The sequence below is a fragment of the Citrus sinensis genome, chromosome 6, assembly GCF_022201045.2.
Source record: "Citrus sinensis cultivar Valencia sweet orange chromosome 6, DVS_A1.0, whole genome shotgun sequence".
In the NCBI taxonomy this organism is placed as follows: Eukaryota; Viridiplantae; Streptophyta; class Magnoliopsida; order Sapindales; family Rutaceae; genus Citrus; species Citrus sinensis.
This window is the reverse complement of record NC_068561.1, coordinates 2,408,600-2,434,397: the sequence shown is the minus strand read 5'-3', so window position 1 is coordinate 2,434,397 and position 25,798 is coordinate 2,408,600. Positions and strand designations below refer to the sequence as shown.

Here is a 25,798-nt window from a genome sequence, read left to right as displayed (position 1 = left end):
CTTTTCAAGCTCTTTTGTGGCTTTGTAGCTTTGGTGTTGGGGCATTATGCTTTCATGTTTAGAATCCTTTTTCTATGCGCAGGATTGTTGTCTGCACAACGCTTTACCCTTTTGAACGATTGGCCATTCTTTTGGGAAAAAAAAAACGATGTAGATATTCTCTGCTTTTGCACTTTGTTTAGAGATATGGGATTAAAGCATCAAATCGCAGTAATTTGTGTTTTTAAAGTTTCAGTTACTGCAACATAATGGAACAATCTAATTATGTACCATCACTTAAACGACAATGGCTTGGTGCTACTTACTTCGACAATGGCTTGGTGCTACTTATGTAACTTGAAATACTTCTACAGGATCTTGTAACGTTATAATTTCACATTCTCATGATATAAAGTTTCATATGCAACATGTTTAGTAAACACCTACTGTTGTAGCTTAAAAATAAACATCTAGTCACAGTAATTTGTGTTTTTCAAGTTTTAATTACAGCAAGATAATGAAATAGCCTAATTATGCACCAACACAGAAGTGACAATGACAATGGCTTGATGCTACATATATACTATGAAATACTTTTACACAATCTTTTAATTTTCTTATTTCACATTCTCATGATATAAAGTTTAATTAAATTTTTATTATTTTTATCACAATTATTACTTAAAAATCATATTTATTACATACTATTAATTTTTAAACCTTCTTTACAGCAAATGTAATTTAAAAATTATAAAAACCCCAATACCATAGAGAGTCTTATTTAAGTTTCACATTCACATTACAAGTCCATACATAACATGAGGACCAACGGGAACTTTCATTAGCAATAGTAACCAATAATAACCTTTCACAGTATACATAATACAAAGTGCTTGCCACACAAGAAGGCCATCAAGACATTGGCAAAACAAATTTATTTCATCCTGGCCAGGTGACAATGCAGCTCATTATCCCCAAGTAGCTTCCACTTTTGCAATCCACTTGAAAGGTTCAAGCGAATACAAATTCTAAATAAATGACCACAAAGACTAACGATTAATAATACATTTTCCGTCGACCCTGACACATGGCAGAATTAAGTTAAGACTGACGTGCATGAAATAAACTATATACAGATTCTATTCCAAGAACACAAGACGGAACAAATTCTTCCTTGATTCCCCTCCCCACCCTTATTTTCAATTTCATTTGTAATCACTTTGAATTCCAAGAGAATAAACAGAGACTTACTTCTTCCCCTGGCAATGCTGCCGTTGACACCTAATAGTCAGTGAGGCAAAGCCGATGTCTCTCCATCCAGTTGGGTCACTCTGCAGAAGGGATATATATTTACCGACTATGCTGGCACATCGCACAGGCAGTGGCAGAATTGACATTCGCATATGTGCACTGGTCACAGTACCAGTGACTGGAATCATCAATGTTTTTATTGGACCCACTTGATCTGGATGTCGAACCCTTATTCTTCCCACTTCTTCCCCTACTTGTACCTCCCAAGCTCTTTGAGCTCCCTGTCCTGCTACAGGTAGCGTGCGTATCTACATCTGACAGACCATTTTCAAGAGCTCGGACCAAATTCTCAAAGTAATTCCTTGTCACACTGTTGTCATAGGAATCACATCATTATTCTATTAACATAACAATTTTCCAAATCTGCTTCTATGCAAATAAAAAAGATTGACAATTGCTTGTGTGCTATTTTTTTTTTTTTTTTTTCCCTATAGGATGTGTGGTGACCAGATAATATGAAAAGGAATTGTTTGATATGCAAACACAAATTGGGTCACTCACATGCTCCAAAAAAAGAAGGGTGGGGAAGATGTCTAATGCTAATAACTGATAAGCTGAGTTTTGTAATATCTGGGAAGAAAAGGAAGCAGCAGATAAATTTTCCCAACACCAATTACCAAACTGGCTGTGTTATTATTTCAAGATAAAGATATTGCAATGACATCAAGTTGTGGCAATTAGTATACAAACTACTCATATAAAATGGTATTCAATTAGTACAAACCTTGTCAATCCAGCAAGTTTTGTTCTGAATTCATTAAAATCTTTTGAGGGGCCATCTGCATTAAGGTAAATTTGAAGCTCCTTCTCTGCACATTGATGCAGTCTTTCCAACCCAGACTCAGCTTCACCTACAGGTACAGTTGTAATTAGAACAAACCAAACATAAGCAAAATACCAGCACGGAAATGGAGGATCTGGCATACCTTGCAAATACTCAAAGAACTGTCTCTTAGCATGTTCATGGTCCGGCAAATAATATCCATACGCATATGTCCACTTTAGAACCCGCCTACATTCAACTATCTACAAAAAAGAAAAAAGAAGATATCATATGATATAAGAATGCAGGATGTTTTATAGTCATAAAAGACTATCAGCTATCGATATACATAAAACCCAAAGTCAGATATTTACCTGTAGCCAGGCTTCTGTGATGAACTTGAGCTGTGACTCGGGTTGGCACTGTACATCGCTTAGCTTCTCAAGCTAAAACAACACAGTCATCAATACTCCATAGTTTGCCAAAAAAAAATATAATAATTCATCAAACACAGTTGATGGATACTTCACTCAGAAACACATTCTTGATGGTCGTAGTGTTCAGCTAGGGGTGGGCTAAAATCCATAAACCATAACCCAACCCAAACCACATGGACTGGTTTGGGTTGGATTTGGTTAAAATATTTCAGGACAACTTTTGTTTAGATTGGGTCGGGTCGAACCATCCTGCTCAAACCATAATAATTCCCTTTTCAATACTATGCGCTATATTACCCTTTCGATCTTAGCATTTTTTTTTTTTAATTTAGTTTTTCCACATGTGAGAACATCACCGTCTACATTCTATTTGTGCAAATATCAAGTATATAAATCTGATTTGAAAACTCATCAGAGAGTTAAATTTGTACAATTTTTATTTTTATTTTTAATTGCAAAAGACTATGCTTCCCCCCCAAAAAAAAAAATCTTAGTATTCATCATCTCGTATTCATTTAATTATCCATCATTTTGAGGAACATTGATGTCATCCAATGATACTGGATAAAATTCAGCTAAAAACCTACATAAGGTCCTGTTTGGGATTGAGGTATCGTACCTTTTAAGCTACAACTGTTGTAAAAAAAAAAGTTGTAATTACGAAACAAAAATTAATAATATAGTAAATATAAATTTTAAATAATAATTTTGACAAAATTATTAAAGATATAATAGATTTTTTATTATACAAGTGAAAAATCATATCAACATAGCTTCCAAACTACAACAGCTAATGTTTACCAAACACTTTAGTGCTATAGCTCTGTCCAACCTCAATCCCAAACGCACCCTAAGTAAAAGACCCAAATGCCCAAGTGGAAATTTTGAGCTAAAAAATCACAGCTGCAATGAGAAAAGCTGTAAATTTTATCAAAAACACTTCAAGATAGATTCTTCACTTGAGAATGCTCCAAGTTAGGTGTCTCTAATGCTTGTTCTAGAGGATTTTAAGAGATTGACAGCACAATTTTTTTAGCTTTATTGTTCTTTAGGTGGGCTGTGAAGCATAATGATTAAAATACAGCACTGAGTGTTACAGTGCTTCAACTGAATCGTTCAGTAAAATTAAGCAATTTAAATTGATTTGGGACTTAGTGAGTGAAATGAAGCAAAAATGGTTAGCAAATAACATTAGCTTTGGTTTCGAGGAGATATGTCAAAGGTAGAAGGGTTGATGAAGCAATAGATACTTTTGAGAAAATAGAGAAGTTTGAATTAAAGATCAAAATGAAAGCGAGAACATTTGATCAGGATATTAAGTATATGATTGGCTTTGGTGTTTTTAATATTTAATTAAAGGGCACTTTCGTATTTTTTTATCGTGTTGTAAAAGTAACGACAATATTGAGCATGTAGACTCTAACAGGGGAGATCCTTATTGACTAATCATATAACTTCTGAATTGTGTTAGTTTCTTAAACTCGACAGGTATGCTAAATTACTTTGAAAAATGATAATCTACTTTAATTATGATTTATGACAGGTGAGTTTGTGAAATCCCAAGGAATTTAGCCAAAATGCAAACCAAACCCAAACTAAATTTAATGGGTTGGGTTGGCGGGTTTCAAAGAAATTGGGATGAGGTGGTTTTGCTTGAAACCCAAACCCTTTTTTCAGTTTGATTTGGGTCCATACTATGCCCATGACTACGATTAGCTAAGCTCATCAAACGCCTTCCGACACTTTAATGAAACCCACACTAGTCGTATGGCAATGCATCAAACTATGCGGACATGACAAATAGGAAAAAATTGACAATAAGAAGTTTGACTTACATGAACAGTCTGCATTTGCTGTAGGTCTGCCAATGCTTTTTGCCTAGACTGCAAAAGGAAACAACCAATTAGACTGCAATGTGACATTGTTTAAATTTTCATGTCAGTGTATTAGCTATGCAGGTGTAGGATTTTATATTCTCTGAAGCACAAAAACATTAGTAATCAAATGAGTTGGAAAGAAGTAACAAAACTATTTGATTAGTTCTTGTCTATTATGCTTCTGATAAGAAATTACAACTATGATATAGCTAATTTACTTTTTATATAAACCAATGTACATGCCTATACAGATTCCGACATTTATCCACAAACAAGCCACTTCCCATAGACCGTGCAAGCACTTTATTTAGCATTTCTATCTTCAATGATTCCTTTATTTTTAGATGCTACTTTTCTATTTTAGCCTCAAAGAGATTATTATCTAGAAACCAATGCCTATAACTAACGATCCAGTTAAATCCATCAAATAACATAATACCAATCCCATGAACAGCCCTCAACACAAAATCAGTTTGAAACCAAACTAGGAAAAGCTTTGAACAAGGAATTTAGCATCTAACAGTTATGAAATGAAGGCAGTATAGGAATCAACTATAAAGATGGGTGTTTCAAAAAAATTTTCGTTTTTTTTTTGGTTGTTGTGGGGGGGGGGGGGGGGGGGGGTTGTTGGGGGTAAGAGGGTATATCATATTATTAGGCAGTAAAAAATTTTATATTGCAATCCAGTCTAACATCATGATCAACATAAACTAGAAGGATTTTAGTGTTCTGAGAGCAAGTTTTTTGTCACTGGAAAACACAAGATGTATCATACTACAATCCCACAAACTTGAACATACCGATTGGTTTGTCGCCCATCGTTCATAATAGTGAGTATATCTCTCCAGAGAGTTTTTCGCCATCTCTCTTCGCTTTTCAGACTCATCATACTGTAAGCAACAACATTCATCAAATTTATAGGGGTGACCAGTTAGTCAATAACAAGACAAAGAAATGTGAAAGAGCTGGGGAGGAAAGAAGGGGGAGGGGAAGAAAACTGAAGCAGAGTATCATACAACTCCCTCTTGTTTTGCTGTCTCATAGCGGTTACATGCGTAGAAACCACCTGTCCTCTCACCATGATCTGACCATTGACCAAGGCAGAGCCTGCATCCAAATATAGTCATGTAACTAGGACTTTTTAAGATGGTGTAATTTTGAGCAGTACATAGAGGTATAACCCATTTATCATTCTAAGGAAGTTCACTAAGTTTACTTTCCATGTTCTAGTGTTCAAGGCGAAAAACACATAATTGAATAAGGATTAGAGTTCAAAGTATTGTCTAAGACAAACATACAAGCTTACCAGCAAAATTCGAATTTACACGGAGGTGTGCATGTCATATGCATACAGCCTTGGTTTTTCTCAATTGGTCGCTTGCACCTTGGACAAGGCTTGGAATTAGCCAGTATCCTGAAAACACAGATATATAACAGTTCAGATGAGGAATTACAAGACAGTTAATAATAAAATAACATAAAAATATATATACTTCCATGCAAAATCTTCATTTAATGTAGCCAAAAACATAAATAAGACACTCGGCTACCTGAAAGTTGCACAGTGCAACACATAGGCCCAAAAGACATGTGCACCAAGAGACAGAGACTAGCATTTGTTTTCTAAACTTAAATGACCTATTTGACTTATTTTCAATGAGTCAAGTCATTAAGTCTATTTATTTTTTCAACTTAATAAAAATCAAGGTATTAAGTAATTAAGCCAATTGTTTAGCTTTTTGCTTAATCTACAAAGTTTGAATGACATTATTAAACGATATTCTCCAAAATATGCTTATCTAACTAATTTATTTTCATCCTTACCTAAATAAAACTTACTAATTAGCATAACCATTGATCCCCATAACTTGTGATAGCAATAGATTATTATTATTTTAATCTTTTTCTATTCTCCAAATTAGCATTATTTATTATTACAATTTATTTATGAGTATTTTTCATATAATACATCACAAACTACAATAAAATTGATTAACATGTTCTAATTTAGAAAGTTAAAGAGCTGTATTCACTTGAACATGGTTTATGCTATGATAAAATATTATCTTATTTATGTTCCTTAAGATGTTTATTATTTATCTAATATTTAAAATTGGTATGGGCACAAATGTAAAAGTACTGGTTTTTAGACTTTTTAAGTTTAAAAAAGCAAACAAACTAACTTACTATTACAACCTAACTTACTATCAGATATTCAGACAAAAATACAAACATATCATTCAAATTCAGACATTTAGCTCTGTTTTCACAATTCAAACTAATTTATGTCTATTCAGATTTCAAATAGAAAACAAATGACACCTAGCCCTTGTTCTGGATATATATTAAGCCAGAAGTTGTGTAACCACAAATAGACACATCAAAAACAAGAATGATCACACATAGAAACTATGGGTGCATTTGGTACTGTTTTTTAATTGGTGTTTTCTATCCTAGTTTTAGAGTAACGAATATGATACTTTTGATGTGATGTTTTTAAAAGTTAAAATGAAAATAAAACAATGAAAATATGTTTGGTGAAATTTTTTATGAAAAAAGTGTTTCAATATATTATGCAATACATAGTATTTATTTATTTAAATTATATTTAATTACTATAATTTCATTTAAAATAAAATACAAACAAGCTGGTAAAATTATAAAAATAGCAATAATCAGCATATCAAAAAATAGTACTATGTTCTAAACATCAATTAAAGTAATCAATTCTTATTAGGTAAAAGTTGAAGCAAAAAAGATCCACATTTTTTCTATTTTTATGTCAAAAAAATTATTCAAAAATTTAACAAATATTAAAAAAAAAAAAGAAAGTTGCATGGAGTTGGCTTTCTGCAAATCACAAAAGCGAGATGATCAATAAGTTGGTAAAGCTCAAATGTAAAAGTGTAGGTAGGTGGGCCTAGGTGCTAGACAAGTTCTGACACATGGCTTTTTTTTTTCAATATTAACTTTTTGTTGTTCTCTTAAAGCCGAGAACAAAGTGGAGAACATCAATATGATGTTCTCTACTTTTCTTGCTAAAAGTTAAGAATGAAAATATTTTGTTCAATAAATTTTCTAATTACCGTTAAAAAAACATGTCAACCAAATGTATTCTTTTGTTCTTTATTTTTTGGAAAATGCAAAACACTCAACGAAAGACAGTACCAAAAATGCCCTATGATTCTTACTCTTTTCACATCCAGGTGAAGGGAATTTACTCAGAGAGTACATCCTTGTCTGAGTGCCTTAAAATTTCACTTTTTCATTATTTTTTGGCACACCACAACCATATTTACACATACCATCATTATTTTGATATCTCATTTACATGATAGTATAATATATATAGACCAGTAATAATATAATTCATACCCAAAAAATTAATACTTAAGCATCCAGCATATTTGGTCAACATCTTGGACCAATTCAATCCCCGTAAACTTACAACAAGGTTCCAAGCATGCAGCAAAGGGATATGCTGTGTAGAACTAATCATGGACCAAGTAGTCCACCAAGCCTAATAGGCCAACAGATGCCCGTAGGGAAGGCAACTAATAGCGGACCAATTACTTTCCAACTAGACCATGGCTTAAGCAAAAATGCACAGTAACACAAAGATCTGTCCTAATTGCAACCCCGTCCCACCATTCTGAAAATACTCATAAACTATCTTAAAATTCATTATAGACTGCCTAGTTTCCAGTGTAGGTCTTGCAATCAGGCTAAAACATATAAGTGTTCGGTGAAATTATCCATATTCTTTAAAATATTACAGTTCCATCAAGCACAAAACACAACAAAAAGAAGCAACCTACTCAGGATTTAATAACTCTAGCCTCACTTGTAAATCATGGACGGGAAGGCAATCTACTGAGATATTCTATGGAATCATTAGATTTAATAACAGACCCAACCTATAAACTCGTTTATTTGGAAAGTACTTTAGCATTAGGATGTAATGAAAAGGAAAATTATTTAGGTTGGCGTGAACATATGGAAACACATTGTAAAGACAAGCTAGATAACTAATTAGTTTAGTCCATTAATTTACCCAATTCAGCTATCCTCCATCTTAAACCAAAAAGTACTAAAGATATTTGGCAAAGATGTCAACTAACATAAGGAATGTAACAGCAACTGCCTAAGAACACTTATCACAACCCTGTAACTCTCTGGAAGGCAACAAGATCACCCATGAAACCATGCACACAATTTCATGGTAGAAGTGGCATTATGAATAGAATGCAATGTTTAAGGCTATTTTAAAACATGAACCATCATCAGAATTATCACAGCTATATATGCTCTATTATTAGCATCTACTTTTACTATAGTCTTCTTATTCTTGCTTAAAAATAGATGGAAATTTGTAACTTCATACAAGAACAATAAAATAAGGGAAGGATATTTTAAACTTAAGTCAAATTATGTCGATGGCGTAATTCATGAGATAGTTCCTCATTTTTAGGAGGCCACACTCAGTATCAGATTAAATTCAAACTTGTATTAATTTCTAGGCCCAGCTTGGGCTTCAAAAGGTTTGGAAGGTCAGGACGTGATTAGAAATTTAGACCAGCATACTAAGTATTGACAGGAGGATTTCATGGCCATAATGTAGCCAAAGAATCATGCCCAATGGTAAGTCATCTTGTAATGTGCATATACACCACCAAAAAATTTTTTGCTTGCTATTATGTCAAGTACCTATCCTCCACCAACTAAGCAATTAGTTTATCAGTAATAGTAACTCTAGTGGCTAAGATCTTGATCCATACCAATTCATATTTTCTGACTCAGCACTATTCTTCAGTACCCACTTGGCTACGGTATCACAGTCTACAGGACGGTGAGCTTCCTCTGTACACTGCAACATAAAATTTATGTTGATGCTGTGTGAAGAAAATTAAATATAAAGGTGGCATCTAGTGCCTGCATGCATCAACGGTTAAGATGACAAGTACTTTCACCGAAAGGAATTAGAAGGAAACATAAATTTCTAGGCTAATTCAGGAGGACTTACATTCCAGCAAAAGCTATATGAACAGCGGCAAGTAACATCATAGTTTCCACTACCAACAACAAAATCCACAGCATAATCACAACCGGGAGCAGGACACCACTTCGTCTGCACAGTAAAGAGAAGTTTGAAGTGTTGAAGAGGAGGAGATTAGAGGGGGAAAAAGAAAAACGTCTAAAAATTTTCCTAGTATCACATTTACATGTATGAATTGTAAAAGCATATGACTGTTAAGAATTCCAATGTAGGCAGACGAACTGGAGGTAAATCAATTTCACTCAAGTACAGTTATAATTCAAACAGGATCTTAATAGGAGAGTAACAATGATATGCTCCAAAATTGTTGTGATGCGTACAATCATAAAGAATATCATTCTAAAGCATTTGAAATATAATTATTCATAGAAGAAAATTTCAATGTGCTGGTTTATAAATCTTCAGGACAATGAACATAAAGAAATAGAGTTAGCAAAGGCCACCTCAGTCCGCCGACTCTTTAGACTCGAATAGAACCCAGACAAATTAGTGATACATTGAAGTCATCAGCTTGTACATCTTCCACAAGTAAAATAAAAGAATCTCATACAGCCCTTATATACAATAGACAGAGACTCCTGTGAATTTTAAAAAAATTTCATGGTTCATTTGTAGACGCGACTGACAGACTAAGGCTAAAACACACAAGTGGTACAAGCATACAGGAACAGAAAAGATCTATTAGTTTTGTCAAAAGTCAAGAATTTTGTTTTTGACTAGCTCAGTATTTCAGAACAAAATTTATGAGCTATTAATGCCATAAAACAAATTAAGACTCATGTGATTCAATTAAATAAGGTGGACAATGTCTTTATATTGAAGAAGATAGCACCAGGATTTTTATTCTATATAAATTCTATCATAATAGACCGCTGATAGATCCATCATTATTCCATTTCGAAATCCAGAACAACAAACATTCTAAGGACCGAGTCCTTTCTCTTTTAAATTTCCAAAAGTTATTCAATTAGTTTATTCCGCAAATAGAATTTGAATTGCTCCTTGCAGTACATGAAAAGTACTTGAAAATCTAGCTTGCTAAATCAATACGATTTACAGATATCGAACTACTCCAGCAATGAAATGTACGTATATGCCCACTTTCAACCAAAGTAATAAATGTCATCCTTCGGGAATGAACTTTTCTTTTACCAGATAAAGGAACTTGCAAGGGTACCATTTTCAATCAGGTGGAGGAGAAAAATGAATTGATGCTACTTCCAGAAGTACTATTACCTTTCTGTTGTCTTCAACATAAGACCGAATGAAATAACGATTATACTTTACTTTATCTTCATCAGAAGACAATAAATAAATCATATCTTGACCGACAGCAGCACCACAAGAAGGATCAGGACATCGCAACATCAAACACCCAGGACCATCATTAATGGCTGTGCTGATATACCCTTAAGAGGAAAGACAAATGACAACAAAATTACAAACACATGAAATTGAAATGAAAGCAGAAATGCTCTTATCAGGGGAAAAAAGATGTATTTATTGATAGAATATGTATTACTACATATATTAGCATAAATCGTAACAGTGCAGATTGAAAAGTATTGCTTTGTACACAATTGAGAATCATCTACATAGAAATTTTTCTACCTACTGCAGTTGAGTTTTGGATTTCATGAATATTAGTGGAACTAGCACAAAATCCAATGGCCTATCTTACTTAAGAACCCAACCCATCGATTCTTCAAATTCCGCAAAATTATGGATAAAATAGATCATACATCCATCACCTGCTTCGTCCTCAAAGAAGCAAATTCTAGGCATGCAACAGCTATGCTCAACTCTTTTAATGCTCTCCAACGCATATATGTCATTTCTACATTGTATAAATATATATTTCTTAAGAACAAGAGAATCAGCCAAAAACTACAAACAAGTAGACACGCAGTCAACTAGACAACAAATTACTAGGAATCGGAATCCATCTCTAGAGTCACTTAAGAATAGACGCCCAACCCAATTGGATTAAAACACACATAACACAAGAAGGGACACTTAAAAATTAACCCCAAAAACCCCAAAAAAAAAAATTCCCAGCACAACAAACCTGTCCAGCATGAACTACAAAAGGGATGGCCACAAGCAGCAGCAAGCAATCTATCACTCGGATAATTTTCAAAGCATATACCACAAGTCATCTGTCAAAACAAAAAAAATGTAAAAACATATTAGAAGAATGTTGTAGATTCAATATGGCACAGAGCAAGTGCAATTAACAAGTAGTCAACAACCACAGAATTTAGGACAAGATACTTAAATACTCAAATTAAAACCAGGTCTTGGCTGCTTACTTCTTCACCATCTGGAAATTGAACAGCTGGTTTCTCTAACAAGCCAACAGCCTTTCGAACCCTTTCTTCATCAGCAAACCATTCATCATGTACTTTACTGACACTCCTGTCAATCCAAAAGTGAGATTAATTCTTCGCACATTGAGATGCACATGCTCAAATGAGAAACGATACATAGTCTGATGGGCAATTAAATTGCACAAGTCATGTTCATTTGAACAAAGAAAAAATCTCATTAGAGAGAACATTATGTCTGTCAATGTAATATTTTACCAATTATAAAAGCGGAGCAGGATGCTAGCTGCAACTTTTGAAATAGAGAGCACGGTAGATATCCTCGTTATATCCTCCTCTTGACGCTGACGAATATCCGCTTCAGTCAAAACGGTGTAGTTTAGCTAAGATAGAAAAAGATACACATTAGTGTAAAGAATTACAGCAACATCAATGGTGCTAAAGGCCTAAAAGACTAAATGTTTTTTGCGTTCATTCGTATCATTTAATGTGTGCTTGAATTGGACAGTATGAAGCTTAAGAACCTATCAAAATAAATAAGTAAAACTTAATCAAAATATACACTCAGTGTTCTATTGGGTTAACTAAACAAGGACCAGTTTAAAAATATGAGCAGAAAAACTTGTATGTTAAACCTACAAGCGTGAATTAAGATTTATCGAGTTTGTTTGAAAAGAATCAGTTTTCACGGTACAATAATTGCCTCATAAAATTTAAAATGATTGCTAGTCTTGTGATCACCACCTAATCAATCTGAGATTGACCAAGGGTAATGACCAGTGTTTACAATAAACTATGAAAAGAAAACTAATCTCGCTCGGTGCATTTTTAAATTTTGTATTTTGCAAAAACTTCCCAACCATCCCTATCTGAAAAATCAAACAATCTCCATAACAGCAGAGAGTTAAAGAAATACTTGATATTGAAGTTAAAGAAAGACTTGATATTGACATTGAGAATAGTACTAATTCACCCAAACCACAATAATTTATGAAACTGACAGAAATTTACACTACCACAACAAAATTTACATCCCAAATGCACACTTTTACCATGCAGACAAACCCAATTGAACAATAATGATAGAACAACAAAGTAAGGGAATAAAAAGCAAATAAAATACTACGACCCAATTAACTCGATACCATACCAGAAAATTAGCATAAGCCAAAAGCCAATCATAAGAAGTTTCTATTCTCATTAATGCAGGTAAAATAACACTACAATTTCCAAAAAGCTACCAAAAAGCCCAAATTATTAAAAAACTAATCAAATAACAAAAACTTCACCCAATATCCAAAACTTGTTAAACATGATAAACAGAAGTAAACAAAATAGCAACAGAATTAATCAATTAACACCATCAAAGGCATTAGCATAAATGCAGATAAAATTACACCTCAATTTCCAGTTAATTACCCCAAAAAAATCCTAACTTCACAAAGAACTAACTCAAAAAATCAACAGAATTCAGCTAATTCACAAAAAAATACAAAAATCAGGAACAAAATTCAGACAATTCACATCATCGTAGGCCAAAAAGCCAAAAATTGGAACAAAATTTCATCAAATGATTATGAAATCGTAAGAGCCAACGTACCTGATGGCGATTAGAGACGAGATCATCAGAATCATCGGAATCATTGTCGATGAACTCGTAATCGGCCACATCAGCATCGTCGCTGTCGAATGCATAGGCAGGTGCCGCATCGTCATCGCCGCCGCTATAGAAATCGTCTTCCTCCGCCGATGCGTTCGCGTCTTGCATATCGAATTCGTCCTCCGATTCCATAATTTGGTTATTCAATTATTAGAAAGAACTCAAAACCCTAGGAATTTGGACAAATCTCGTGGTTGAAATGAATGGGAAACGATAGAAGGGTAAAATGGTAAATTCAATGAGAGCACAGACAGTTTGGCTGAAACGGAGGAAACGAAATGAAAGTGAAACGAAGACAGGAGATTTTGCTTTTGAAGAGAAAGAGGTTTTTGTCTTGTTTTTTTATTTTGTTGTTTTTTCCTTATTGGAAGAAACTCGAATTGAAGGGAAAGGAAAAGGAAATTAAAAACTTATTATTTATTACTATTATTAAATAAAAACTAATTATTATTAAGGTCTCCTTAATTATGTTGTAACTTTTATACGATACCAATAATGTAAGAAATAGGTATTATAAGATCTAATTAATGGTACATATTATCTCTATTAATAAAAAATTTTAATTATTTGATTAATAACAATTAAAAGAATGATTTTAAAATTAAAAATAAAAAGAGATATTATAAAATAATTTTTATTACATAATGCTAATTAATTAATTAATTATAACTATATTAAATAAATTACTAAAATTAAAAAATTATATAATTATAACTAGATTCACAACAATCTCACCACCAATACTGTAAAAATACATACATTACCATTGAGAAATGCTTACTACTATTAGTATCAAAATGACAATTTGTATGGAACATTGTTATTCGTACCCCTATGGTCTTGAGAAATTACATACCATTACTAGAATTTTGCACTTTTCTGTCATAATGTAGGTATGCAATTATTCTCCAGCAAGGATTTTCTTTTTATCATTACTATTATTAAATAAGAATAACAAAATGAACCACTAGACTTTAAACCAATGGTTAGAACCCAAAACTCACAATTGTGAGGTTATGTATTCGGACCTCTCACAATATATTGTGGGGGTTTAATTTCTTTCCTCAATTTGAGTAAAGGTAATATTCTCCCTTTCAAAATGTGAGTAGTGTAGACGTCTCTCGAATATTAGAGAGGTTAAAAATCTTAGCAGTGCTTTATAAGAATTGATGTAAACTAGTCCCAGTAATAGTCTGATTTGTAAATATTTGTAATCTTATGTAATATGAGTGGAGGTGGCCAATAGGTCGAACGGCACGGGGCACACCACGTGTCCGTACAGCACGACACGAGTACGTTTCGGTAGAGTACGCGGCACGGCACGGCACACACGTGGGCTAGACCTGGCTTAGAATTTTAAGCACGTAGGCCTTAAAAACACGGCACAATTAGAGATGGGTCAAAGTACGGCACGCAAAAAAGTACGCAATGAATATGTTTCATTTTTTAATGAAAGTAAACTTAAAATTTCATGATTTTATAAAAAAGTTGAAATTGAATCTTTTAATATATTTTATTAGCTTAAGTTTTTAAAATTTATTTAATTCTTAGTTTCAAAAAAATTATAATTGATTTATTTTTATAATTTATTAAATAAATAATTGATATCATGATTTTAATAAATAAAATTATAAATATCATGATTTTATAAATATGTACTAATATTATTATAAACTATGATATATGACTACGTAATTTTAAGTTAACAATTAAGTTAACTCTTAAAAAAATTATTATTGTTTTTGTTGTTAAGTACTAAAAAAGAATTCGAATACCACAAATTCAAACTTAGTAACTAATATTACGTTCTCTTATTATTATTGAATATGGACTTGAGTTTTGAATTTTTGTTTCTATTAAATTTGAATATAGGCACATAAATCCAAAAAAGTATATAGGCTTAAAGAAATAAGACAACTTGGCATGCACTCTTAAAAAAATAAAAAAAATAAAAAAATAACTTAGTAGGTTTTTTTTCCTAGACACGGCACGAGCACGCGTGGGCTTCCTTTGATGAGCCTGGACTGGCACGGCATGGCCCGTTGCCCATCTCTAAATATGAGTTGTACTCTTGAGCTAGAGGGTACAAATATGGGCGGTGCTTCATAAGAATTGATGTAAACTAGTCTCTCTTGAGCAAGAAGGTAAAAATTTGGGCAGTGCTTTATAAGAATTGATGTAAACTAGTCCCAGTAATTATCTGATTTGTAAATATTTGTAATCTTATGTAATATGAGTTGTACTCTTGAACAATAGTATCATGTAATTAAAAAAAATAACAAAATGAGTCACAGACTTGATTTGAATATTAGAGATGGTAAAAATCTTAGTGGTGCTTCATAAGAATTGATGTAAACTAGTCCCAATAATAGTCTAATTTGTAAATATTTGTAATCTCATATAATATGAGTTGTACTCTTGAGCAATAGTTTCATGTAATAAAAAAAAAGAATAACAAAATGGGTCACAAATTTAATCCAATGACTATTTTCGAGCACATAACTTTTAGAGTACGAACAAAAAATTTTTATTGTATGAAAGATAAAGATGTGAAGACATGAGGGTTGAGAGTTATTGAATAAATTCAATTACCACTATTATGCTTTAAATCATTGTGGAAACCCTAACTGTAGGATTTAAGTAATGATGGAATCTGAAGTTATGTTGATCTTGAGAGTGCAATTGGAGTGCATTCAAGGTTTTGAGATGGTTGGTTTGTTATTTGGATGATGTTTTACTGAAAAATTATAGATATAGTGATCTTTGGTTAGACATGGTGATCTTTGGTTTATTAAGAGTCAAAATATTATTGTAAAGTGTAACAAAGATTAATTTTTAATGACTGCTTATTAGTTATGAATAATGAGGGATAAGGATGTTGGATGATGGCGAAAAAAAAAAAGAAGGTAGAGGGGTGGGTTAAGATCAAACTAATTCTTTAATCCCTAACCTCTTTTAGAAATTGAACTTTGATAATTGATTAAGTAAAACTACTTAAAAATCACTCAGTCAAATAGCTTAGGCGTGTTGGTTAGGCGTGTTGGACGATGGCCTTTGACGATGAGCGTAATGCATAAGGATGTTATTCATAAGCTCTAAGGGGTGAGGCTTTCATGAAATCCTTGTCAGATGCTACAAAACCTTAGCCTATAAAATAATTTGGATACTTCGTTATCCTTTTACTACAGTACGGCCTACAAAATAAGAATTTGACCAATTCTATCCTCTGCATTGTATGGAGATTAAATAATGTTTTCCTTGAATGATAGCATTTGCGATCCAATGGGTATCTTACTTAGCCTTTAATTAAGCAATCTATCTTAAATGTGCAAGATTGTGATATCGGAAAGTAGTTTGGGCAAGTCTGAACAAGGGTTTGTTGGAAATAAACTTTCTAAACGATCTCTTGGGATATTGATTTTTCACAAACCCGTATCATAATGTATCTATCTATCAAATCGCTTTCCTAGATCAATAGAAAAATAGAAATTCCTATTCGATAGGTTTAAGTATAAAATGTTTATTGTTACTGGGCTTGTAATCCAATGGTACTCATGTCCTCAATACAGACTGCAGAGTTGAGCTTCATGGGACTCTTACTCTTTGAACCCAGTGATATCCATGCCCTCGATACAGCGTTCCAGCTTTATGGGGCTCTTACCCTTTACGTAAGGATTTATATCTTCTTGAATATTGGTGGGAGCAAATTTATGAGCAATTGTTCAGTAGACTTCTAGATTATACTACAAAGTATAAAGTGAATGTATCTCTCATCCCAATTAATTCCAGATTATAAAATGAAAAATGCTATGTAGGGAAAAAGTTGAGAGAAAGGTGAGAGAAATTATGAAGAAAGAAGTAAAGAGAGAGTGGGTGGGTAATGAGAGAGAGCTAATTTCTCTTAACTTTCTTTCTATTTAGCACCACTCTTGTAAAATATATGTAAGTTACAAAGTTTAACATGTGCATTCAATAAATCAAAAAATGTATTAGACTATTAGAGCCATCTTATCTAACACTTTCTCATGCTTAAAGTGGTGGCTAACTACGAAAGCATTGCATTAAAAGTATGAATAGAAAGGACAAATTATGCATATTTTTTTAAAATAAATATTTTAAAAGATGTCCGTATTTTCATTAGATACGGTTTTGGATGATAAAAATAGTGACACATAGTTGTTAATTAAATTAATTTCCATAGTCATTGATTAAATAGTCACACATAGTTATTAATTAAATTAATTTCCATTTAGGGGTAGCTCAAAAAGTAAAATATTCATTTTGGGCTCGAAATATTAAAATAATTATCAAATAATTTACATAAGCATGTACCACCCGCCACCTAGATTCTTTTAATCTTTTTAAGAGATTGGCCAAAACCAAGTACCACCACTTACGTGATCCATTTGTGTTCACTTTCCAACAATCAATGCACTTAATAACCAAATCAAATTCTTATCGCTTATTTAATCATCGTGTTATGTTTGTGTTTAGAGCAGGTTTGCGAACACGTTTAATTACACAAAATAATTGTCTGGTATGCCGTATGCGCATTATATCAATCCGTTTTTTTTCATGAATCTCTGTGTGATCCACAGTTTTATCAACATCACTAAACAGCTGTTTTGATTTCTTAAGGATGACTATCTTGTAGTTTGGCGAAATAGTTCTAGAGATCTTGTTTTCAGAAATGACCACATTACCCCAAACGAAATACAGTTAAAACAAGAGTCTCCGCGGCCATTTCAGGCAGTAAAAATAAAAACTGCATAATTTTTATTTTCATTGATATTTAAAACCTAAATGATTTACATGCCTAAATATCAGAGCTAAAAAAAAAAAAAAAAGAGCACGTATGGATAAATCTGGGATGGTCTCTACAAGAGAAATACAATAACGTCTGTAACTTGTTCTGTAAGTGAACTATGACCTTTTCTACTGTATGGGTAGCCGAGGCTTTAGACAAAATGTGGTTGGTTGAGTCTTATAAGAATGAAGAGAAGAATCCCAGTTTACAGCATTATTTGTATGGAGTTGCAACTAGTTCGTATAAATCATCTCAAAATGTATTGAGGGAACCGGCCTCATGATCTGTACTGCAATCGCATTCCTGAAAATGCATTTCAATTTGGATTATCATATAAATAACAGGATCTTTTTCTTTTTTTCTTTTTTAACAACTAAATTTTGGCCATGAGATGTTTAGATTCTTGATTCCACATAAATCTATTACTTTCTCATTAAAGAGATGATAAGTATTTCAATGGAGCTTCCATATTTTTGTTCACTAGATTAAGAAGTTCCAATAGCATGTAGATACACATACCAAATTTAGGCGAAGTTTAAACGGGAAGAAGCGGAGCTTTCTCCTCATTTACAGCACGATGACTTGCCTGTGAAATGTAGTAAAAAGTGAACTTGTCATTATTGCATTATTACTCAATCATACTCTCAGAAAGCTTAGAAGGAGATAATAATATATTTCAATGAGAAACTGTGATCCAAAGTTCTTACATCCTCATTTGCTCCAGCAGCCATATCAATAAAGGACGTATCCTTTGACCTAGAAAGATAAAAAGTAAATCCATTGTACATATATAAATTAGCTTTCATCTTACTCTCATTCTTTCACATTTCCCACTTAAAGGGATCGATTATTCTAAAATCTTAGTAACACAAGGTAAGCAAAACACATGTTAGGTCATCTTAATGGTGCACAGAAATTGCAAATAAAACTAGTGCCTACCTCTTATTTTTTGGACTGTCCACCAATTCCAAACTGATATTTTTTGGTTCATCCTTCACCTTTGAAAGAGGTGAAAAGAACTGAACAGAAAAATAATATAAGTCAAAAAATAAGCCAAGTGTCTAACGTAAGAGATCAAATAATGAATAAAACAAAGATCCATATTGACATTACCTGATGCATAGATATAAACACAATAGAGATACCAAGAATAAAATTCATAGTCAGAGTATGACCAAACAGCGCAGCAGATGCCAGTCCCGTAAATATTGTGGCGACAGTTGATGAGTACTTTTTCAAAATTGTATCTGCAAGTATCATTACAAAACTTAATTGAAAAACATGATTAGAAATGAAGAGAATTTTATGAATTTGAGTGATCTTAAACGGTTGCAATTCACAAGAGCTGAAAACTACAAATGAACTGAGGCAAAGCAGACCTAAACATATGCTAGACGAGTCAAACAGCAGATTCTTCCTTTCTGGGGTGCCAATGTGCTACAATGGCTCCACCATGATTGCAAGAATCTCTCGCTACTATTCTAGCATAACAGTAGAATCCCCCTCAGATAAGATGCCACCATAAATTTACTTCTCTCAAAAGTACTAGGAAGTCAACAATAATGCTCAGAGCTAAGTCGCTTAACAAATCAAATGTATTCACATGGGAAACGGAAAGAGATAAGGGGGGTGGGGGTGCAGGTGTTCATATTCTAAAAACTGCTAGCCGATTATGTTAGGATTCATATTTCTCTAGATCTGTCGAGTATGTTGAAACCGGGGAGAGAGGATACAGGAGCCAATCTCATTTAGCTCCATATTTTTATTGAAACTTGAGTCATCAGAAACCTTCTGCTTTTCTTTTGTCTTTATATGCCCTTAGCATAGACACCTCTGAGTTCTCAACCACAAAGTAAAAAAAGGTTTCACAGTCTACAGAAAGAATTATATCTGGTTGTCTATTGCTCAAGACAAACACGTGAAATTAGAAGTTCAGAATTAAGGACAAAAATTAAGCAGCCAAACTTAGAAGAATTTAAATGAAGTACCATTATATAAACAGACATTATAAGAGACTAAGAAAATGTAGCAATAGAGTGCAATCAGTCACCTGCATATTTGAAGAAAAATGACGACAAAATTCCTTGGGCTGCGTTGTTGCATATCAAAAGCATGGTCGCTTTTGAATGTCCTTGCAGGATATCAAAGCTACTAGGACCTAAGAGCATTGAAACAAAATAATTAAAACAACAAATCAACCTATTATATATGCAATCATTTCAGAAATGGTTACGCTTTGTCCCAGTAATTTAGGTAGGAAGTTAATCTTTTATAGCACATTATATATATATTAAAAAATAAAAAAATAAAAAACAGGTTTACAGTCAAAACAAATAATGTCCTAAAATCTATTGTCACCACAATTTTAGTACCCAAAAGCTCTACATACACTGAGACACACTAATAAAGCAATGGTAACGAAATTGGGATAAAGAGAACTTCTAAGTAATATTTATGTGCTCCAAGCAAGGGCATAATTCTAAAATAACTTAAACTGCATATTTGATGTCCATACCTTTAAACATGGCCGTTATAACAATGCCTAAGAAGTTGAATATGGCACCATATCCATACAGAAACAAGTTCTGCACGACAAAAAGTAAACTTTCTGGTGAGAGTAAATACATATTATTCATTTCAAATTTTTTGAAGTTCACAACATAAAGAAACATGGTTTGCTAAAACCTTTCTACATTATGTTAGATATTTACAAAGGGATCTTCGAGGAGGCAACTACAGAGTAATAAAAAATAAAAGTGCTAGCAAACACTTCTCATCCGACCTCTTGCACTAAGCAATGAGCATGAGACATCATATCAGTACTTTAAACTCACCTGATGGTAAATGCTTGTGTCATATTGGCTTTTCAAGGCATACTCATTGAAAACCGATGCCAGAGATGGAACAGTAACCTGCATTAATATTCTAAAGGTAAATTTTCATCATATCATGCCGTCTAGAATATCTAGCATAACAGATAAGTCAATATCAAATAACTCTACAACCTTTTCTATGCTTAATAATCTTAAGCACTTTGTATACAATTGAATAAAAGATAAATGTCTACATTTGTGTAAAATAGACGAAAACAACACAGCTGAAGAAAAAAATCCACAGCCTCAGGAGGAAATGAAAAACAACATTGATTTCATTTTAATAACATAATTTTCCTGTCCCAGCCATATAAATACATGCTACTTCCCTCCTTGAAGAGCTAGGTCAGAGACAGTGACTATTACTGCTATTAAACTATATTTGGTAGACATTCTAATAGTTGCAATCAGTACAGAAAGAGTTTGGTCCCATCCAAAACCTAGAGACAGCACTGTACCTATCCAGATGATCTTGGCCAAAACCATGGAATTTTTCTATCTTAAATATAATTAATTTTTTTAAGAAGTTATTCCTTAAGCATTAGCACTTTTAATTACAAGTTCTAGTTGCACATAGCATGAAATTCATTGTTGCTTAATCGGGAACATATAGCACATAATTTTGACTGATGCTGTTCTTAGGCATACATTGAAGCCATGGCAGTACAGCTGACCATTCTCCCCACAGATTAATTCAAATAGCTAAGTTGAGTCCAATTTGACTCACGGGACTCACTAGTGCATGCAGCAAACTTCTGCTCATTACATCAAGGATATTTTATGTTCAATATTGAATGAATGCACTCAACCACAAAGAAATTAGGAAATTTATCATATAGAAGCGAATTATAGATCTAAAGCTAATAGTGACTGTCTTGGAGCACCCAATCATTTCAAAGCTGTTGACACTTTTTGAGGAATATATTTGCAAGCAGAGATAAACTAGCACAATGAACCCAGGACATAAATCTTTAAATACTTACAAATATCAGTGTGTATAAGTAAGCCCCTGTTGCAACTGGAAGGCCCAAAGCACTTGTACCCTCTGGTAAGGACCGCAACTGATTCACACTGATTCCAATGAGCAAAAGAGCAAGAGCCTCCCACTGTTACCAAATAATGAACCCATTTCACATTAGCAAATTGCCATGAGCATTCAAGTTAACAAAAACACCTATACAAACTTTAGTCAATGTAAACAATACAAATACAGAGAAACTTTACATGCAAACTACCTGAATTATAGAAAATCGCCGTTTCATTATTATCTTTAACAGGAGGGCTATTACAAAAACCTGCATATATTTGTGAGCAAATCAAATGGTATCAAAGCTTGCTTATAAGGAAAAGAAACAACAAAAAACTTCTGCATAGATTATTTTGTCCTTCCATAAGGAAGAGACAGGAGCAGCTCTAAGAAAATCACAGCTTTCACTACTTATCACAAACCTATCAGTGGAAGTTACATCAACTAACACACCGAAGAAGTCCAGACTCAAACATCTAATTGATCCAGGAAGATCAACATAGAGTTCAAACTTCGATAAACCGTGTCCTCCATGGATATATTGAGAAACAATGAAGGACACTGATTTTTGCAGTTATAAGTATATCACCAGCAGTAAATGTTTTCAAAACGCATAAATCAAGCCCCAAAGGTATATCATTATTGATTCAGAGCAATTGTTAGTAAATACCTTCAGGTTGCTCAGCATCTTCACAGTCGCAGGATTAAAATAAAGCTGCAAAATGAGTAAATAGATGCTTAAAATGTCAACTCTAATAAAGTACCAAGCTTTAAAATATCCATGACATATTAAGCTTTAAGTAGATATTCAGCAGAATAAAATCCAATTTACTATAATAGGATTTTCTTTTTACCAAAAAAGAAAAAAGGCAAAATAGAGATCATATTTGAGTACACGTCGCAGGAATATAAAGGGAGGAAAATATCAAATGAGCAAGAAATTCATACCTGCATGATAAACTTTAAATAATTATTGATAGCATAAAGGAAAGCAGGAACGGCAAGAAGCACATTGTTTCGAGCAGCCTGCAAAAGTATAAAAGAAATAACAGGCATCTGAAGATAAAAAAGTACCATTCTGTATAAGTTAGCAGTTCTTGGCATGTACAGCAAGAAAGTAGGCCAATAGGCACAAGGTACACAATTTGCAGTCTATTTTTCACCGACTTCAGTAGTTAAAACTGTGACAGCATTGAAGCACAAAAACCAATAACATGATAAGAACTCAGTGTCACGGACTTAATAAGAAAAATCCGACAATAAGGCTAGAAATGACATATCTTCTTATAAATAAACTAAATCTGCAGAGCTAATCAATCTCTTACCTGTGCAATTGTAGAAAATGAGAGAAGAGATTTCTCACCAACTTTCTTATGTCTCGCCTGAAACATGATTAAAAGAAAATTCATTAAATAGGAAAAAGGACACAGAACAAGTATTGCTCCTATAGTACAGTAGGGCATCTTTTTATTTTTTCATTTTGAAAGCACTCTTACTGACGTCTGCATTTTCTTAAAATCAGGAGTAGAAACTCTTTTTAAAAATAAATGCTAAAAGATTGTTCAAATCTCTAAAAATGAGTTTCATAATCAAAGCATATAACTTAGAGAGAGCTAATGGTCCAGATTTAAAGAAAACACGGACATCAGCATGAGATATATAATTATATATAAACTACGGGAGTATTTTCATAGATGCTTTTCTATTGATGTAATTTTGCCAGAAATACATTAGCAATTTCATCGCAAGGATCTTTGCTCAAAGTATTTACTTTGTTACACATTTTCATCCAGAAAAATTTTCACAGATTAAAAACTAAATAGCAGTACAAAACTTTTTTTAGAAAGGAAAAAAAGAAAAAAGAAATTACCTGAAGCAAAAGCATAACAATAGCAAAAAAAACCTTAACTGCCTCTGTCAAAAAATTAACACTAACTGGACTAAACTTGAAGCCTCCATCAACTTTAGTCGTAAACACCAATATTGGCTGCAATTAAAAAAAAATCCGAAAACAAAAATAAAAATCAATTATATTAAATTTAAATTTAAAATACAACTAGATTACACTAAACAAATCTAATCTAATCTAATCAAAGCCAAGAAAGTTAATTAATTAATTACTTGCTTAAATTTGAAAACTTGATTAATTGATTACCTGTAGTCCGACCAAAATGCAGTCGCCAACGACCAAAGCGACGTTAAGGAAGCGCGTTTTGGACGAGACCTGGTGCCGGTGCCTGTCGTATGCTCTCGACACTGTTTTGCCGCCAACAGTCTCCAATTCGAGCGTCGAATGACAAACGCTGCATTCTATCATCGGTACCAGCTAAAAACGACAACGTAACGCGCGATCTTCTGAACAAAACGACAGGTTTTTAATCGCTGCGGCCCTGAGATCGAAAGCTGGGTTAAAAATGAAACAGTGTCTTTTCCTTCCTTTCTTTCTTTCTCTTTTTTTTTTTTTTCAAATTATTGGGTCATTTTCAGATGCCTTTTGTGATTAATTTTTATAGAGTTCAGGTCGTCTGGTGAATTTATTATTTTTCCTTCTTTAGTTTATTGTGGGAGATTTCATCAAATATGGTAATAATAGATTTAGGCTTATAATTTTTTACATAGTATTTATCTAAACAGAGTTTTTATTAAAATTATAAAATTATTTCAATAGATAATTTTTTAAAAAATTATGTAATGAAACGAATGAAATAAAATTATAATAAAAGTAAAGAATATTTTAACATTTTAACAGTTCAAAACAGATTTTTAACCTATACTTCTAAAAAATTAAAATTTGACTTTCTTTTCTATCTTGATTTACAACTTTCATGATAAATATTTTAATAATTTTGTGAAAGTTATAAAGATTTCTTTATTTTTAAAGATAGTCATATAAAACTTTTGTTTGGATTATTATACTCAACCGAAATACATTCAGGTCATTATATTCAAATGACATAATTGTCCTAAAAGGGGTATGATCATTATTTAAAAATTAAAATAATGAGATATTGTGAGCATTTTACCAAATTACAGAGTGTGGTTTAAGAGTTAGATGTCACTGTTTATTGCTTCTATGATATCATATTTGATTAGTTCTAATTCTATCACATGTTTTATCAAGATTCGATCCCCAATGTTATTCAGAGACATAATTTTTTGAATTTAAAAGTAAATTTTACCCTTTTTAGGTGCATATTCTCTTGGAATGGATTCACAACAATTGATCCTCATATAACTCAAAAGAAAAACCTTTAATAATTAGAATACTAATAATGAAACATATTAATGTTTTAAGCATCATGTTAGAAAAGAAAAAAAAAATATTAGGAGTTATATTTTATTTGTAAGAGCTTTATTATTATTAGCGCATTAACAACTAGCACTTGCCACATTTGCCATTTTGCAATAGAAGTACACAATTGACAAGATCTATATATTACCATGTTCCCAAGGCATGTTCTTTATTACTAAAAACAAAAAAAAAAAAATGTAGAAATTAAAACATTAAACATGCTTAACTTTTACATATAATCTCTTATTAATTTGTGCACATATTTGGCATTTATATATTAACAATAGAGAAAAATGAAGAAGTAGATAGTGTTGTATAAATAATACCGTATAATATAATTAAAAACCGATTTGAGTGCGAGAAATAAAATTCTTAATTTGAAATAACAA

General features: G+C 32.6%; 2 protein-coding genes across 3 annotated transcripts; both read right to left on the bottom strand.

The window, feature by feature from the left end:
- Nucleotides 1-793: 793 nt before the first annotated feature.
- LOC102630454 (probable E3 ubiquitin-protein ligase ARI8) lies at nucleotides 794-13,773 on the bottom strand. The gene is made up of 15 exons (XM_006480630.4): nucleotides 13,351-13,773; nucleotides 12,009-12,133; nucleotides 11,736-11,841; nucleotides 11,492-11,582; nucleotides 10,660-10,832; nucleotides 9,391-9,495; nucleotides 9,146-9,234; nucleotides 5,674-5,781; nucleotides 5,384-5,474; nucleotides 5,168-5,257; nucleotides 4,326-4,373; nucleotides 2,428-2,499; nucleotides 2,217-2,316; nucleotides 2,015-2,141; nucleotides 794-1,600 (listed from the first exon to the last, which is right to left on the bottom strand). Exons 1-15 carry the CDS (start codon nucleotides 13,540-13,542, stop codon nucleotides 1,330-1,332), a joined length of 1,788 nt encoding a protein of 595 aa, XP_006480693.1. The 5' UTR covers nucleotides 13,543-13,773; the 3' UTR covers nucleotides 794-1,329.
- A 4,390-nt stretch (nucleotides 13,774-18,163) lies between these two features.
- On the bottom strand, nucleotides 18,164-24,646 carry LOC102630769 (CMP-sialic acid transporter 3-like). 2 transcript variants are annotated; one of them, XM_052443582.1, is made up of 15 exons: nucleotides 24,273-24,646; nucleotides 23,988-24,104; nucleotides 23,443-23,499; nucleotides 23,066-23,173; nucleotides 22,788-22,832; nucleotides 22,326-22,385; nucleotides 22,074-22,196; nucleotides 21,052-21,129; nucleotides 20,733-20,802; nucleotides 20,268-20,375; nucleotides 19,331-19,464; nucleotides 19,157-19,236; nucleotides 18,925-18,973; nucleotides 18,737-18,803; nucleotides 18,164-18,520 (listed from the first exon to the last, which is right to left on the bottom strand). In XM_052443582.1, exons 1-14 carry the CDS (start codon nucleotides 24,432-24,434, stop codon nucleotides 18,753-18,755), a joined length of 1,242 nt encoding a protein of 413 aa, XP_052299542.1. In that variant the 5' UTR covers nucleotides 24,435-24,646; the 3' UTR covers nucleotides 18,164-18,520; nucleotides 18,737-18,752. The 2 variants fall into 2 exon arrangements, with proteins under 2 accessions (XP_052299542.1, XP_052299543.1); XM_052443583.1 differs by having other exon boundaries at nucleotides 23,066-23,143; nucleotides 24,273-24,644.
- Between the last annotated feature and the right edge of the window lie 1,152 nt (nucleotides 24,647-25,798).

What these genes read in the sequence shown, in the direction of transcription:
- LOC102630769 (XM_052443582.1), bottom strand. Translation starts at nt 24,434, where the DNA reads ATGATAGAATGCAGCGTTTGTCATTCGACGCTCGAATTGGAGACTGTT. An exon ending in AGATGCTGAGCAACCTGAAG is followed by an intron (nt 22,386 to 22,787) that starts GTATTTACTAAC and finishes AAATATATGCAG; the next exon opens with GTTTTTGTAATAGCCCTCCT. An exon ending in TGTTTATATCTATGCATCAG is followed by an intron (nt 19,237 to 19,330) that starts GTAATGTCAATA and finishes TTTTCTGTTCAG; the next exon opens with TTCTTTTCACCTCTTTCAAA.
- LOC102630454 (XM_006480630.4), bottom strand. Translation starts at nt 13,542, where the DNA reads ATGGAATCGGAGGACGAATTCGATATGCAAGACGCGAACGCATCGGCG. An exon ending in GAGTCAGAAAATATGAATTG is followed by an intron (nt 5,782 to 9,145) that starts GTATGGATCAAG and finishes CTGTGTTTTCAG; the next exon opens with GATACTGGCTAATTCCAAGC. An exon ending in TGTAAATTCGAATTTTGCTG is followed by an intron (nt 5,475 to 5,673) that starts GTAAGCTTGTAT and finishes ATTTGGATGCAG; the next exon opens with GCTCTGCCTTGGTCAATGGT.